At 45.1% G+C, this 16,612-nt stretch overlaps 1 protein-coding gene across 13 annotated transcripts in view; it reads left to right on the forward strand.

Annotated features, from left to right (window-relative positions):
- Positions 1–12,793, forward strand: part of LOC124140099 (neuroglian-like) — a 73,116-nt gene extending 60,323 nt beyond the window's left edge. Inside the window, exons 20-23 of one of the 13 annotated variants that reach the window (XM_046507452.2) lie at positions 818–997; positions 3,532–3,573; positions 5,432–5,522; positions 11,317–12,793. In XM_046507452.2, the coding sequence (XP_046363408.2) occupies positions 818–997; positions 3,532–3,573; positions 5,432–5,522; positions 11,317–11,575 (572 nt within the window). In that variant the 3' untranslated portion in view covers positions 11,576–12,793. Of the gene's footprint in view, positions 1–817; positions 998–3,531; positions 3,574–5,431; positions 5,523–5,785; positions 5,841–6,045; positions 6,101–6,175; positions 6,231–11,316 lie in introns of those variants that run through there. The other 12 variants (XM_046507453.2, XM_048401530.1, XM_048401532.1 and 9 more) reach the window with 12 other exon arrangements.
- The last annotated feature ends 3,819 nt before the right edge of the window (positions 12,794–16,612 follow it).

A 16,612-nucleotide genomic window follows, 5' to 3' on the forward strand; every position in this document is an offset into this window, starting at 1 on the left:
GACCCTTCTGTTAAACTTATTATGGCATATAAAATTCACTCAATCCCTTTGTAAATAGTTCCAATATGGAGTGAGAGAGATAATACTGAAGTCACATCGGCAGTATTTCAGCCATATTATAGTGTCTAGATCAAATTATACATTGGTACTGAATAGGGCTGGGAAGGTAACTCGGGTACTTAGGTCGGGTACCCAAGACCCGTACCCAAGATTAGTCATTGTCATATTGTTACGAATACAATGTTTGGGTGACATTAATTTGTTATATGTTTATCTTCAGAAATTCCCATCAGAAAACCTCCACCTGAACTTATTGGCAACATTAGTCTTTAGTGTAAGAGGTGACTATGCTTGTCGTAAGAGGCGATGGGTGGTCAGACTTGCTGACTTGGTTGATCCATGACATCGTATCCCAACTGCCTTGATCGAAGCACATGATGTCAAGCACCGGATTGTCTGGTCCAGACTCGTTTATTTACAGACTGCCATTGTATAGCTGGAATATTGCTGAGTGCAGCGTTAAACAACAAAAAACAATAGTTTTTAGCATGTTGAGCAAGCATACATTGCACTAACTTACAATTAGTTCTAGTTAGGTGATCTCTTTGCCATATTTAACGGTTGATGACACCAGGTTTATTGGATTGGTTCATCTGATTGATAACAGACATTATATAATAAAGCTCAATCACTTTGAGGTAAACTAAAGGGTTGAGCAGTTGTTAGGTGACCTCACACACAGTCTCAATGTGGTAGATGATAAAGGTGTGTAGTGGTATGGGACTAATCTTTGAACTGTTACAACTTCCACTTGCAGCGGCTGCATCGGCTCTGGTGGGAAACATCGGCTGGTTTATTGGAATGTTGGTAGCTCTCGTGTTACTCATCATACTCGTCGTCCTCGCCTATGTTGTCATCAAGAGAGGCTATGAGATGGGAGGAACTGGGACCTCCAGGACAGAGGGTCGTTATCCAGAAGCTACTTATACAGGTATAAGTAAGTCCATCTCTCCTGTACTATCCCTTCAGCTTGCATGGTGCAAGTCAGCTCTGTATTTGTAGAATTCTTGGTTTAACCCTATAGTTGTACTACCTTGGGCATTGATGTTGTATTGGAGCACAGGTTCATTACTGTAGTCTGAAGTTCAACATCAGTTTTGCATTTACGTTTTTTCATGAGTATCTTCTGCCAGGTACCATCAACATACTGATGCCGAAATCTTATTCAACTTAACAAAATAATTCCTAATCCAAGATGTGATGAGCTCCCCTTTAAATTATTCAGGCATTGTTCTTGGGCTGAATTGTCACTGTCCCTATGACTGCCTGTCTATATGGATGGCCATGACTGTCTAGGCAACGGAGGTAGGGATGAGGATCCTACAGTGACTGCTGGATAGGACAAGTACTTTATATAAATGACTGTCTCAGGAAGACTCTTCACCCTGACCAGGTCTATAGTGTGCCACCCATACTGTGGATATTGGTACCTTGTAGTTCAGTGTGGAGTGTGTAATGCTGGAACACCGATGGTTGCCATGTGTGGTGCTCCATTCACATGCACGTTCAAAGATTCAGCCAAAGATTGCATAAGCAGTTTTGACAACATTTTCGTGGGTTAGCATGATTATAGTATGTGCTGTATCTTCTTAATGTTTAGCATGCTGTAAATATCCCATGGTGAAAGAAGATGGGAAAGCTTTTCAATTCCGAGGACATACTTTACATTCAGCCCATCTGACATGTCTGACAAGAAGTGACTTCTTTACTATATACAAAACATATGCAAAACTGATATTGAGTTTTTTGTTCTTAAGTGCATACAAGAGCACTGACATTAAACAGAATCATCACATGTTAAACTAGTCTTGTGTAATATATTGATGGAAAACATTTGAGAAACTCATGAAGACATAAATATGGCAACTATTGACGACTGATTGCATACATGCCACTGCAATTAGTTTGACCAATTGCAGCAATGAAATGCATGTATGTGGAAATCATGTGCACAGTCCAACATCCCGTGTCTTCGTTGTGGAAACATAGCAAGACAATACACAAGTTCAGTACAGTATTGGCAGTTAATTGGTGGCATTAGGTCCTGAAAATCTGTGTGACAAGCTGCAGCAGATTGTCAGAAGTTGGCCAGTGTGCTGTCATGACTGGAACCTCTATGAAAAACGGGACGTGATGAGACGTCATGGACGGAAGCCCAAAACAACCCCTTGTGACAATTGTGAAATAACGCGCATTATTTATGGGATCACTTTAAATCCTCTTCCCACGTGAACACCGACTTCAGAGCAAAGTGACCGCACAGTTGAAATGGGTTCAGATCAGTGGTTTCACAAATTTTCATCTTGTGGTAGACGTCCGAATGACCAATGCCCATTTAGAGTGGGTACGGCAGAATGGCAAACAAGATAGATATCAGTGGTGTCGTGACATCCTCAGCGATGAGTCCAGGTTCCTTCTGAACCATTCAGATGTCAGTTCCCATTTGGCGAGGAGATCATGAGCGTTGCATGCCATTTGCCTTCAAACAATATGACAGGTAAAGTGTGGGATCTCTGATGGCGTGGGTAGAGATCACATTTAACATCAGGACTGACCTCATTCACCTTGATGGTATGGTCCCTGGTATCTTTCACCATGATGAAGTGTTGAGGGCAGTGTCCATGTTTCAACAGGATAGGGGCACGGGTGGCCCAGTCATCGCATCCCTTGGGCATGCCAGAAACCTATGACTGTGGGTTCGAATCCTGGTTCGCCACGGTTATGTTTCTGGGTTTGTCAGCACCATATCTGTGCTCGTGGGTTTCACCAAAATGGTAAACGTCCGAGACCTGCATCACTTCGGGCTTTCCTCCCGCATTAAACTGACACACTGTGATATAACTGGAATACTGTTAAAAGCAGCGTTAAACCCAACTCACTCACTTCAACAGGACGTCTGTCCTCACACTGCTCGTGTCTCCAGGCATATGCTGCGGGCGAGATAAATCCAACTGGTACCCTGGCCTGCCAAAAGTCCAAACTTGAGCCCCATTGAGCGTTGGATATTCTTGGTTGTTTGTCATCTGGATGAACTGTTCTTGAAATGGTTCCATATTCCAAGAGCTACGATCATGAAGATCATAGGAAGCATGCCCAGATGGTGCCTGGTGGTCCGTATTGACACCTCAGGACCATTGTGGTCAATGTAGTTTGTTCTCCTTGTAAACTGATTTTCTCTTCAAACTCATACGTTCTCTTATTATTTTCCATCCTTATATTTTTCAAAACAGGGATTATTCTGTTTAATTTTTAATTTGAATGGATCATGTGTAGACCATGGTGGAATCACTGCTCATCAATACACCCACAGCTGTCTTTGTGATTGTATCAACTAACAGTACTTCAGGTTCTCCAAGCAGGCCTTTCATCCACTATCACGATTCTTCCAAGAACATTATACAGTGATGTTCCAGAAATGATAATGTGATGCAAATTATCGGAATCAGAAAACTAGAAATAAATCCATTTCAGGGGTGTCGGGAAAAGATACTTCTGATTCAGAACATGAGCCATGTGAGTAGGACACTTCCATCGTGATGCTTGGTTAGGCTGAGAGACAAAATGAGAATAGGGCCATCATTAACAATATCTCTGTTTCGGGCAACGCGATGCTCTTGTTTGAATTTGGTAGGTAGGTAGGAATTTTCGTTCAAGACCATTAACATGATTAAATGATTACGGATGGACAGACATGCTGATTTTTTGGGTCATTGTAAAAAATTAGAGCTGGCTAAAAAGGCAGATAAGTCAGAGGTATTTTGTACGATCGGGCATGTTGCCCGAAACACAGGCTTTTTGTTGTGGCCTGGTTCACCAATCAGTGTTTAAAATAAGCTCCAGAACAAACGAGTTAATCTTGAATTCTTGCATACTTGGGTGTATGGAATCATTTTTGAATTTAGTCTCATAGTCCCCTCATCTGCATGGTAATACTTGTCTGTCTAGTTGTATGTGTTCTTTCCATGTAACAACTTGCTTGGCTTTATCCATTGTCATCGCTGTTTTCTCCCTCTCTGCTTTTGATGTGTTATGAACCGACAAATTATAACTATCTTAACATCGTGGTGTTACTGTGAGGATGTTGGCACCATCATTGATGCTGGACTCATCTCATAACACCACAGGGTAACAAATGCTCTTAATACTTGTCATTTATTGCTTCTTAGGTTTGACATGCCATTACTTTGTGTTCCTCTATTGCCACCCTGACTGTTGTAGATTTAAGTTGCGGCTTTCAGTGAAACATTTTAAGAGAATAAGACTTTTTTGAAGTGATTACTTACAAACAAGTTATTGCTATATTTACCCCATTTTGAGGTATTGATCAGTGTTTCTTCTTTGGTATGACTGTTAGAAGCACATGACTGTAATAAAATATAACTCAACATTCTTCTGATTTAACACTTGTATTCATAATGACAATTTCTCAAGGTCATTTGTGTCTGTTCACTCTGGTTTGGCATTTTACTTTGGAATTCTTTATGTGGATCATGTGAGACCAGTTTGTCCAAGGAGGAATTATCTTCACACAATAATGTCCCTTGTGTACCGTAAAGGGAGGTTAAGTGACCCTGATTCTCTTGTTGAGCTGACGATTTTTATTCTATTTGGCATAACTATTGGCTATGACATAGCCGACTCTAGGGTGTCCAGGCTGACAGTTGACAAGGGAGAATTGTTTTCTGTGATAAAGGGTACAGTGAACAGTATCCACTACTGGCACAACAACAATTATGCTTCAACCATTGTATAGAAAAATTAAACTGGTAATGGTTCAAGTCTTCAATAGTCCTAGGGCTACAATCATGTGTAGGCCCAGTCTTCTGGAGGTTGTAATATTTATTGATCCAAAAGATGTATTCATGTATTTATGGTAATTTAAGTGGTGGTTGTTCATTAATTTTATTATCCTGTTTCATTGCTGAAATTATCAAAAATGCAGATTATATCTGTATTAGTCATGTTACCCAAAGCAAAACATGTGCAGAGTGTACAAGTGTATCAAAATTGTCAGATATCTTGCATGATACTCCCCTGAAGCATGAACTAACCACCATCCCTACATATATAGCATCCTTGCCTGGTTAGCATGGGGATGTTTTGTGAAGATTCCTGCCATGATCACCTCCATAAGTAAACATTCTGATGATCTCTCTCCTCCCTTTGTAATACTGACTCTATGACCATCGTGACCATTGTCTTTAGTATCTCAGTCTGGAAAAAGTGATCAGTATGATGAAATTAGACATGTGATTTGGGTTAAGCAAGGACACCTTATTTGTGTGAAAATTATTATGACAGTGAAGCTTCAAACAGATTTTAGAAAGTCACTCTCATGTAAGAAGATAAATTCTGATGCTTCTCTGTCCAGACACCTCCCGCATCCCGGATCGGTCCAGCGACTTCGGATCAGAGCCCCGTGGCTACAACAACGATTACTATGATGACCGAGATAACAACAGGTAGGACTGTGTTGTTATGGTAACACATTGATGCACATTTGTGGATTTAGACTTTATTTGGATTGAGACAGGGAGTCCGTGTCCCAGGGGTGTGGTGGGGTGGGTGGGAGTAGTTCGTGGGTGGGGTGCCGGCATTCCTGGCCACACAGTCGATGTATGTCAAGTGTGAGTATGTCGGGTGTACAGTAATTGGAATATGTTTCTGTACATTGGAAACATATTCACATTTAAGACCCACCATTGATTGTTGTCTGTTGCTGCAGCTACTATGACTGTGACCGCGATGCTGACAGCGTGACCTGACATTGATTGTTATCTGTTGTTACAGCTACTATGACTGTAACAGCGATGCTGACAGCGTGACCTGATATTGATTGTTGTCTGTTGTTGCAGCTACTATTACTGTGGCAGCGATGCTGACAGCGTGACCTGACATTGATTGTTATCTGTTGTTACAGCTACTATGACTGTGGCAGCGATGCTGACAGCGTGACCTGACATTGATTGTTATCTGTTGTTGCAGCTACTATGACTGTGACCGTGATGCTGACAGCGTGACCTGACATTGATTGTTATCTGTTGTTGCAGCTACTATGACTGTGGCAGCGATGCTGACAGCGTGACCTGACATTGATTGTTGTCTGTTGTTGCAGCTACTATGACTATGACAGTGATGCTGACAGCGTGACCTGACATTGTTATCTGTTGTTGCAGCTACTATGACTGTGGCCGCGATGCTGAAAGTGTGACCTGACATTGATTGTTGTCTGTTGTTGCAGCTACTATGACTGTGGCCGCGATGCTGACAGCGTGACCTGACATTGATTGTTGTCTGTTGTTGCAGCTACTATGACTGTGGCCGCGATGCTGACAGCGTGACCTGACATTGTTATCTGTTGTTGCAGCTACTATGACTGTGGCCGCGATGCTGAAAGTGTGACCTGACATTGATTGTTGTCTGTTGTTGCAGCTACTATGACTGTGGCCGCGATGCTGACAGCGTGACCTGACATTGATTGTTGTCTGTTGTTGCAGCTACTATGACTGTGGCAGCGATGCTGACATTGTGACCTGATATTGATGGTTATCTGTTGTTGCAGCTACTATGACTGTGGCAGCGATGCTGACAGCGTGACCTGACATTGATTGTTATCTGTTGTTGCAGCTACTATTACTGTGACCGTGATGCTGACAGCGTGACCTGACATTGATTGTTATCTGTTGTTGCACCTACTATGACTGTGACAGCGATGCTGACAGCGTGACCTGACATTGATTGTTGTCTGTTGTTGCAGCTACTATGACTGTGGCAGCGATGCTGACAGCGTGACCTGACATTGTTATCTGTTGTTGCAGCTACTATTACTGTGGCAGCGATGCTGACAGCGTGACCTGACATTGATTGTTGTCTGTTGTTGCAGCTACTATGACTGTGGCCGCGATGCTGACAGCGTGACCTGACATTGTTATCTGTTGTTGCAGCTACTATTACTGTGGCAGCGATGCTGACAGCGTGACCTGACATTGATTGTTGTCTGTTGTTGCAGCTACTATGACTGTGACAGCGTGACCTGACAATGATTGTTATCTGTTGTTGCAGCTACTATGACTGTGCCAGTGATGCTGACAGCGTGACCTGACATTGATTGTTATCTGTTGTTGCAGCTACTATGACTGTAACAGCGATGCTGACAGCTTGACCTGACATTGTTATCTGTTGTTGCAGCTACTATGACTGTGGCAGCGATGCTGACAGCGTGACCTGATAATACATTAAGTAATACGTTACCACTGTTATACCGAGGCTGTTGTCTCCCACAACTGCTGCTATAGCGAAATCTACCACAGAGATCTCAATTACCTCATGCAGCACGTGCGTAGCCACCTAGCTGCCATGTGACACCCTTCACTCTTGTCTCCTTCGTCTGCTTAGCAAGACGTGTTTTCTCCTGCTTAAGCGTTCCTTGAAGATTTGTTGATATTTATTATAGTTTATTCTCTAATAAACTGTGCTTTTATGGGGCGTTGCGGTAGCTACGCTTGGTTATAATTTTCCCGCCCTTTTTTCTATATACTTGCGGGGTTCGCGTATGCACGTTGTGTTTTACGTTTCCCCTGTTCTTGTATGTTTTGGGGGTTAACATAACTTATTTCTTTAATAAAAGTTATATGTGTATGTTATATGTTCACATTGCTCGTTTATTTTCTTGTGAAAATGCTCGTTTGTGAATCATTGTGGTGCGTGCGTTGTAACCATGTTTTGTTCTTTGTTTATAGCAAACAATCAATGTCTGACATGGATATGTCCCCAGTATCCACCCCCTCTACCCCTGCTCCTCGGAGTTGTGGGGTGTGCAGAAAATTTTTGTTGTCCCGGGATACCCACGATCGTTGCCCGCAGTGCAGGGTTCCCTGCGGGGAAACCCGGTGCACCCTGTGCGAAGGTCTGGGGCCTGCGGAGTTTGAGCGGTACCGGCTGTACGTACAGTCCGTCTCCACCCCTGTGGTGGCCGGTTCGTCCGGTCGGGGTCCCCGTGTGGGTACCACCTCCTCGGCTGCGGCGGATCCCCTTGCGGCCCTCGGGCTTTCTGGGGATTCCATCGCCGCATTGTTGTCGAAACTTGTGGACTCCAAGCTGGCGGCCTTATCGCAAGATAGGCCGCTGGCTGTTCCGTCCCCGGCCTCTTCGGTGGCCGCGGGTTCGGACGCGGGGTCCCCTGGTACGGCGGCGGCTGCCGTGGTTACCGGTCCTTCCCCCGAACCGTTGCTTCCGCTATCGGTTAAGGACCGCGTGGCCATGGTGTATGACCTCTTCGAGGACATGCCAAAGCCCCTGCCGATACCGCGGGGAATCCACGGTTCCGTGGGTTCCTCCGAGGTATACGACGAGACGTCCGACAAGGCTTTCCTGGCATCAACCTTGCTGCGCGGGATTAAGCCTTCTTTGGAGAAGGCCTTCACGGCTGCCTCCGGTTGGGGTCTCCCGTTACCTCCCCCGTCGTGGAGAAAAGGGTCTTTCCCAGTACATGACCTTGCCTTTCCCGAGGCTGGTCCTTCTGCGGAAGCCCATGTGGAGCGTTTGGGGGTCCGTGCCCCACCAGTTGCCACGGTACCACAAGGTACCTTGCAACAGCTGGACACCCTCGCTCGACACTCCATGCTGGCAATGTCTCACGGAGACACATACCTGGCTGCAGCGGCCAGTCTGGTCGAAGGTTCTCCCACGGACCGAGACCAGCGCATTTACAACTGCTTGCTCGGTTTGAATGCTTCCCTGGAGTACGTTGCCGGGGCTTCGGCCTTTGTTTCCGGCACGTGCCATTTTCTTCGGCGCCAGTCGTATCTGGCTGCTTCAGGGTTGGACGCTGCCAATCAGGAGGTGCTCCTTTCGCAGCCTTGGTCTGCTCGGACCCTGTTTAATAACAAGATCCCTGGGGTTCTGAAGGAACAACAGGCCGCTGTGTCTGCCGAGGCCTCTCGGCACACACTGGATCTTGTGGGGTCCTTGCATAGGCGCCTGGGTGCCGCTCCGAAGCGGAGCGCGCCCCAGGATGCTGCGTTAGGCAGGCCTAAGGGGTCGGGTCCTTATTCCTCCGGGAAGAAGCCCCGCTCTGAGGGCTCCGGTAAGGGTTCTCAGCAGCCCTTTCGCGGGAAGAAGGGGAACTGGGGAAAGCCCAAGTCGTCTAAGGACGGCAAGGGCCCCTCCAGGTGACTCTCATTGGAGGGGTTCGTATGCCGACAGCGCCAACTTCGGTTGGCCCGTAGGCGAACCCGAGTCACTTGGCCCTGGACAGTTGCGCCTGCCGCAGCCCTTCCGGCCCCCCTCTCTTTCCTCAGTGGGAGCCAGACTCCAGACTTACTGGGAGAATTGGGAACAAGTGTTCGACGACCCGTGGGTGGTCAACACGATTCGGTACGGCTATCGGCTTGATCTCAAAGCGAATCCGCCGCTCACCGTTGCCCCGTCGGCAGGTTTCTATTCGGAAACCGATCTTCCCTTCCTCGCCGATGCCATAGGCAGGTTGGTGGAGAAGAGGGCAGTTCGGGAGTTAGCTCTACCAGAAATAACACCGGGGTTTTACTCCAGGATATTTCTCGTTCCCAAGAAGGACAGTGCCGAACTCAGAATGATTCACAACTTGAAATCGTTCAACGAGTTCTACCTGCGCAAACCGCCCAAGATTAGAATGTTGAGCTTGACGGACCTGAAAACACTGATCATGCCGGCCGACTGGCTAGCTTCGATCGACCTGAAGGATGCTTATCTGCATGTTCCGATTCACTCGGATCATCACAAGTATCTCAGGTTTGTCTTTCAAGGCAGGCACTACGAGTGGGTTGTACTCCCATTCGGTCTTTCATCCGCTCCCTGGCTGTTCACCCGGTTAACCACCCCCATAGTGGGGTTCCTCCACCGGAGGGGTGTCCGGTACTTCGCGTACCTGGACAACTCGCTAGTAGCAAATCGAATGACGGACACCCTGTCACGCCATCTCGTTTTCGCACGTCGGCTCTTGGAGCAATTGGGGTGGATTGTCAATCTCCCCAAGAGCGAGTTAACCCCTTCTCAGAACTTGCAGTTCATCGGAGGTCGGTTCAACAGGGTGTCCCATCGCCTATTTGTCCCCCCAGACCGGTGGCACAAAATTCAGGCGATGATTGCCAAAGTCTTAGCGGTGCAACAGACTGTTCACTTTTGGGAACAGCTGTTAGGGCTACTTGTATCAGCCCAGGACTGCACCGAACGGGGTCGTCTGCAACTCCGCCCGCTGCAACGGTTTTTAATCCAGTTGTTAGCAACGGAAGTGAACAGTGCGACCGTCGCCCTCCCGGATCGGCTCCGACCGCATCTGGAGTGGTGGACGCTCCCTTACAATGTCTTATCAGGAGTCTCTATGCGGCCCTACCGGGCCACGTTGAACCTGTATACAGACGCCTCTCTAGTGGGCTGGGGCGCCCATCTAGAGGGGGAGGTGAGCTCGGGGCTGTGGTGCGTAGACGAACTAGGTCTTCACATCAATTGTCTCGAGTTCAAGGCATGTAATGTAATTTGTAGAATTTTCCTATTCGGAATATTCTATAAGTAATACGTTACCACTGGGCTGCTGCCCGCCCGTCCGTCCGCCGAGCACTTGCTCTCGCAGGAGACAAGAGTGAAGGGTGTCACATGGCAGCTAGGTGGCTACGCACGTGCTGCATGAGGTAATTGAGATCTCTGTGGTAGATTTCGCTATAGCAGCAGTTGTGGGAGACAACAGCCTCGGTATAACAGTGGTAACGTATTACTTATAGAATATTCCGAATAGGAAAATTCTACAAATTGATGGTTATCTGTTGTTGCAGCTACTATGACTGTAACAGCGATGCTGACAGCGTGACCTGATATTGATTGTTGTCTGTTGTTGCAGCTACTATGACTGTAACAGCGATGCTGACAGCGTGACCTGACATTGATTGTTATCTGTTGTTGCAGCTACTATGACTGTGGCAGCGATGCTGACAGCATGACCTGACATTGATTGTTGTCTGTTGTTGCAGCTACTATGACTGTGACAGCACTGCTGACAGCGTGACCTGACATTGTTATCTGTTGTTGCAGCTACTATGACTGTGACAGCGATGCTGACGGCGTGACCTGATTTTGATTGTTGTCTGTTGTTGCAGCTACTATGACTGTGACAGCGATGCTGACAGCATGACCTGACATTGATTGTTATCTGTTGTTGCAGCTACTATGACTGTGACCGCGATGCTGACAGCGTGACCTGACATTGATGTTTGTCTGTTGTTGCAGCTACTATGACTATGACCGTGATGCTGACAGCATGAGGAAGAGCCAGACATCGCTGAATGATAAACATCCGCCAAGTTACCACAGTGAGAAGGACCGCTACTCGGGCCAGTACTACGATGACGATGACTATGCCCGCGACGCGTATGAGGACTATGACAGGAAGCCGTCACACCGAGATGAGAAGTATGACCGTGATGATCACCCGGGCAACTCACAAGGTGGGGATGGAGGGGCACGAGCCTCATCCTCTTTTGTTTGAAAACCAGGGACTCTGACTAGCAGTGATTTGCTGATAATGGTTTGAAGACATTTGTTTTATGTAAAATTTGGAGAATTTCTTTAACCCAAAACATTTGTTATTTTAATGTTATATTATGACATTATGATATTTTGATGTCAAATGTTCATTTGAAAGAACTTTTATAATATTCTTTTATACCGCAATGATGCTCTGTGTGTATTTCTGCCAGATGGCATTGAATGTTCATCGTCATGTTTTGAAGATCTGTTTTAGTCACTCTGTCAACCACTCCCCTGTCCCCCCCTACCCCACACAGGTGGCTTGTGAGCATTGCTGCTCAGGAAGTACTTGCCAGACTGATATGTACATAAGAATCATTACTTATTCTTAGCAAAACAAATTTCTTGTGATCATAAGCATGATGAATCAAGAGACCACTGCACTTAAACAATGTATATTTTATGGTGCTTCAAAGACAATTTTCAACAATATGGAAACCCTGATCCATCAGAAAGATCTAAATAGTGTTGCTTATTCAAATTTGTTTCAACATGTTTTCTATGGTAGTGTTAGTTATGTTAGTATGTACCAGAATATTCATTATTTAGCAACTAGATGACATCCTTTTAGAAAGCCAGGCTTGAGCTTGATGTACATTTAAATGGTAGTTTGATCATAGATGCCCCAATTGACATATCAATGAAAGTGTAAATTGTCATGATGTACATAGTGCCTAATATTTCATCAATGATGATCGTTCTAGTATTGATCATTGTCAGATTTATGAACATTATTTTACGATATATTTTAAATGTTATATACCGTTCAATCATTGAATTTTCTCTCATACTTATTGCCTTCATCATGTGAGCATGCCTAACATATACATATGTACAAAAGCAAAATGATATTTTGGAATTGTGGAATACATTTGGAATATTAGTTATTCTAAATTCAATTTTGAATTTGTAAGCATTGTAAGAATTGAATAATTACATTTTATTTTTTTAGTATGTAACATCATGTTTTTGAGAAATGACATGTACTTACGAGTAATGCTTTGACAGTGATGAAGTTGTTTGAGGATCTCTTTAAAATTTAAGGCCAGATGTTTCCGACCATCATCATTAGAATCATTGGGATGGGTGGGCCATTTTATACTTGTAAATAGTGGACATTGTACAATTATGTTGAAGTATTTCATATCAACATTCCAGAATAAAGTTTTGTAATTAATCCCATGTTTTTGTTGTTTGTATTGAGTAAGGCTGTATAGCAGGGGTCTCCTCACACTGATCCAGATTGAGTATGGCAGTATAGCAGGGGTCTCCTCACACTGATCCAGATTGAGTATGGCAGTATAGCAGGGGTCTCCTCACACTGATCCAGATTGAGTATGGCAGTATAGCAGGGGTCTCCTCACACTGATCCAGATTGAGTATGGCAGTATAGCAGGGGTCTCCTCACACTGATCCAGATTGAGTATGGCAGTATAGCAGGGGTCTCCTCACACTGATCCAGATTGAGTATGGCAGTATAGCAGGGGTCTCCTCACACTGATCCAGATTGAGTATGGCAGTATAGTGGCGTCTCCTTTCGCTGATGCCAGCCTGAGTTTGGCAGTATAGTGGGGGTCTCCTTTCACTGATGCCAGACTGAGTATGGCAGTATAGTGGGGTCTCCTTTCACTGATGCCAGCCTGAGTTTGGCAGTATAGTGGGGGTCTCCTTTCACTGATGCCAGACTGAGTATGGCAGTATAGTGGGGTCTCCTTTCACTGATGCCAGCCTGAGTTTGGCAGTATAGTGGGGTCTCCTTTCACTGATGCCAGCCTGAGTTTGGCAGTATAGTGGGGGTCTCCTTTCACTGATGCCAGACTGAGTATGGCAGTATAGTGAGGGTCTCCTCACACTGATCCAGATTGAGTATGGCAGTATAGTGGGGTCTCCTTTCACTGATGCCAGCCTGAGTTTGGCAGTATAGTGGGGGTCTCCTTTCACTGATGCCAGACTGAGTATGGCAGTATAGTGGGGGTCCCCTCACACTGATGCCAGCCTGAGTTTGGCAGTATAGTGGGGTCTCCTTTTACTGATGCCAGACTGAGTATGGCAGTATAGTGAGGGTCTCCTCACACTGATCCAGATTGAGTATGGCAGTATAGTGAGGGTCTCCTTTCACTGATGCCAGACTGAGTATGGCATTATAGTGGGGGTCTCCTCACACTGATCCAGATTGAGTATGGCAGTATAGTGAGGGTCTCCTTTCACTGATGCCAGACTGAGTATGGCATTATAGTGGGGGTCTCCTTACACTGATCCAGATTGAGTATGGCAGTATAGTGGGGGTCTCCTTTCACTGATGCCAGACTGAGTATGGCAGTATAGTGAGGGTCTCCTCACACTGATCCAGATTGAGTATGGCAGTATAGTGAGGGTCTCCTTTCACTGATGCCAGACTGAGTATGGCATTATAGTGGGGGTCTCCTCACACTGATCCAGATTGAGTATGGCAGTATAGTGAGGGTCTCCTTTCACTGATGCCAGACTGAGTATGGCATTATAGTGGGGGTCTCCTTACACTGATCCAGATTGAGTATGGCAGTATAGTGGGGGTCTCCTTTCACTGATGCCAGACTGAGTATGGCAGTATAGTGAGGGTCTCCTTTCACTGATGCCAGACTGAGTATGGCATTATAGTGGGGGTCTCCTCACACTGATGCCAGACTGAGTATGGCAGTAAATGATGTGACAGATAGCAAATGTCATCTGTCTTATGGAACAGTTTCATTCAGTCATAAAAAATGTCTTTGACACAACATATTGGATTAAGGTAAGGATGTTGTGGTGTGGGCCTTTCTTTGTTGCTGCATCCGGTATTCTATTTATAGCAGTGAAGGGTTTGCACTCTTAACATAAACAATAACCAATATCTAATTACGTATCACTGATGCTATTCACATGCAGATAGATTTTGCCCACGCCCAGTGAAACACATGGTATATAAGATATTATTTTCAAGTCGATTGTTCTGATTATATTATTATGTATAAGCACTGCTATATGCATAAGGAAATGAGTGTGGATACGTCTAGTATGCATGTGGCAATACATGTGGCAATGTCAAGGTTTCCCTTTGTGGTGTAAGGTTTGGTGCATCCTTCCTTGCAAGAATTAAGCTTTGACAGCCAAACTCCAGGCCACGGACATGAATATAGTATATACACTGACAATCCATTCATTGTTTCTCTATTGTCAAGCCGATACGGGGCGGTGGGGTAGCCAAGTAGGTAAAGGGTTCGCTCGTCATGCCCGTCATGCCGAAGGCCCGGGTTCGATTCCCCTCATGGATACAATGGATGATGCCCATTTCTGGTGTCCCTCCGCCATGATATTGTTGGAACATTGTTAAAAGTGGCGTAAAACCTAATGCACTCACTCATAGTGTACTGTGATAGACCGCCTCCGTGGTCTAGTGGTAGAGCGTCCGCCCAAACAGCCGGAGGTCCGGGATTCGATCCCCCGTCGCGTCATACCAAAAGACGTTAAAAGATAGTACTTGTTGTTACCCTGTCTGACGCTGGGCATTAAGCAGCCTAAACAAGGACTGGTCAGCTCGGAGTCAGTATACTGTGTCTGAGTGGGGTTAACCTGCATCATGGTATCTCAGTGGTCAAGCACTAAGACCGGCAATAGTCCGGACCAGTACAAGCAACCACACACACGTGCATGCATGTTGCTCTATAAGTACAATAATCTTTGACGCCATGTTAAACCCCATTTCATCTCACCCATAGAAGGTGAGAAATTCACAGAAGAATTAAAATGTGAATCCAACTCAAGTCTAGAAATATTTGGCCAGACTAGATCGCCTCAGCTCTTGGAAATTAAGCATTGTTCTGGGCTCCATTTGGATTATTTATTTTGAAGATACATATTTTTAATTAAGATAACTTTATTTCTGATTCTAAATGTTATTCTAATAATACTGTAGTTGTCAGTTGTATGTGGGGACTAGCTGAAAGGTTTACTCACAGTTGCCAGCCTTGACGTAATACCACATTTACTCACTCATCCATCACTCACCAGAGTCCCAGCAGAACATCAGTGTTGCACAGCACTTCAACACGATTCTTCTGACGGAAATGCCCTATTTCCCTGCAGAAACTGTCAGGAATGTAGGAAGTCTCTGAATTCCTACACCAGAACCACACCAGTACGTGCTTGTTCCATCACGCCTGGTAATGAAACAGCAAGGAGGGGAGGCTCCTCCACCATCACGAACTCAAACAATGGCTGTTTAGCCGAGAAGATGAGATAGAGCGAACGTCATTAACACGAGGTTTCATATGACAATATCTGTTACTTGAACTCTTATGTTGCTGTGGAATAATTGCTGCAACTTGTACTTCGGTGGATTTGGTTTACCACAAACATCCGTTTTCAAATAAACATAGGTGTAGCCCTCTCCCGTCGACATTCAAACACTGGCACTCAGCATTTGGCGGGGTTTTCTGGTCAGAGGGTTCCAGTTTCGCAATATTGGAACTACACATATATTTCGTCAGTCTTTGAAGCCTAAAGTTTAAAGATATGTATTACCCAATACCGTATGACCTTTCCTTAGCCGTGTTGTCTATTTAAAGGAAAATGGCTAAATATTGAATTGATAAAGAAGACCAATCACATCAACATGTAGGTAATCGAATGTGGGACATCAATCCAGTTGTTGATATTATGAGCAACGTCCAGCGCCGTCGGGACAAAAATCAACCAAGACGCCTAGTTTGACCACCCGATCTATTAAAGTCCCCTTTTAATGCTGGAAATATGCTAAAAGCGGCATGCTCACTCACTCTAACGACTAACAATATCATGCGGGGCCAATTCTAACCAGGAATCCCGACGTGACCTACAAATAACCGGCTGATGTTTTATGATTATATGCCGATTTGAATATGCAGGCCATTACACAAGTAAACAACACTAATTTAACACGAATGTTGTATAAAGCAATTGTATGTATGTGCATGGCTTAATATCGCCTGTTTTCTCGCTC

The sequence above is a fragment of the Haliotis rufescens genome, unplaced genomic scaffold (assembly GCF_023055435.1).
Source record: "Haliotis rufescens isolate VD_foot unplaced genomic scaffold, xgHalRufe1.0.p SCAF_22, whole genome shotgun sequence".
Classification (NCBI taxonomy): domain Eukaryota; kingdom Metazoa; phylum Mollusca; class Gastropoda; order Lepetellida; family Haliotidae; genus Haliotis; species Haliotis rufescens.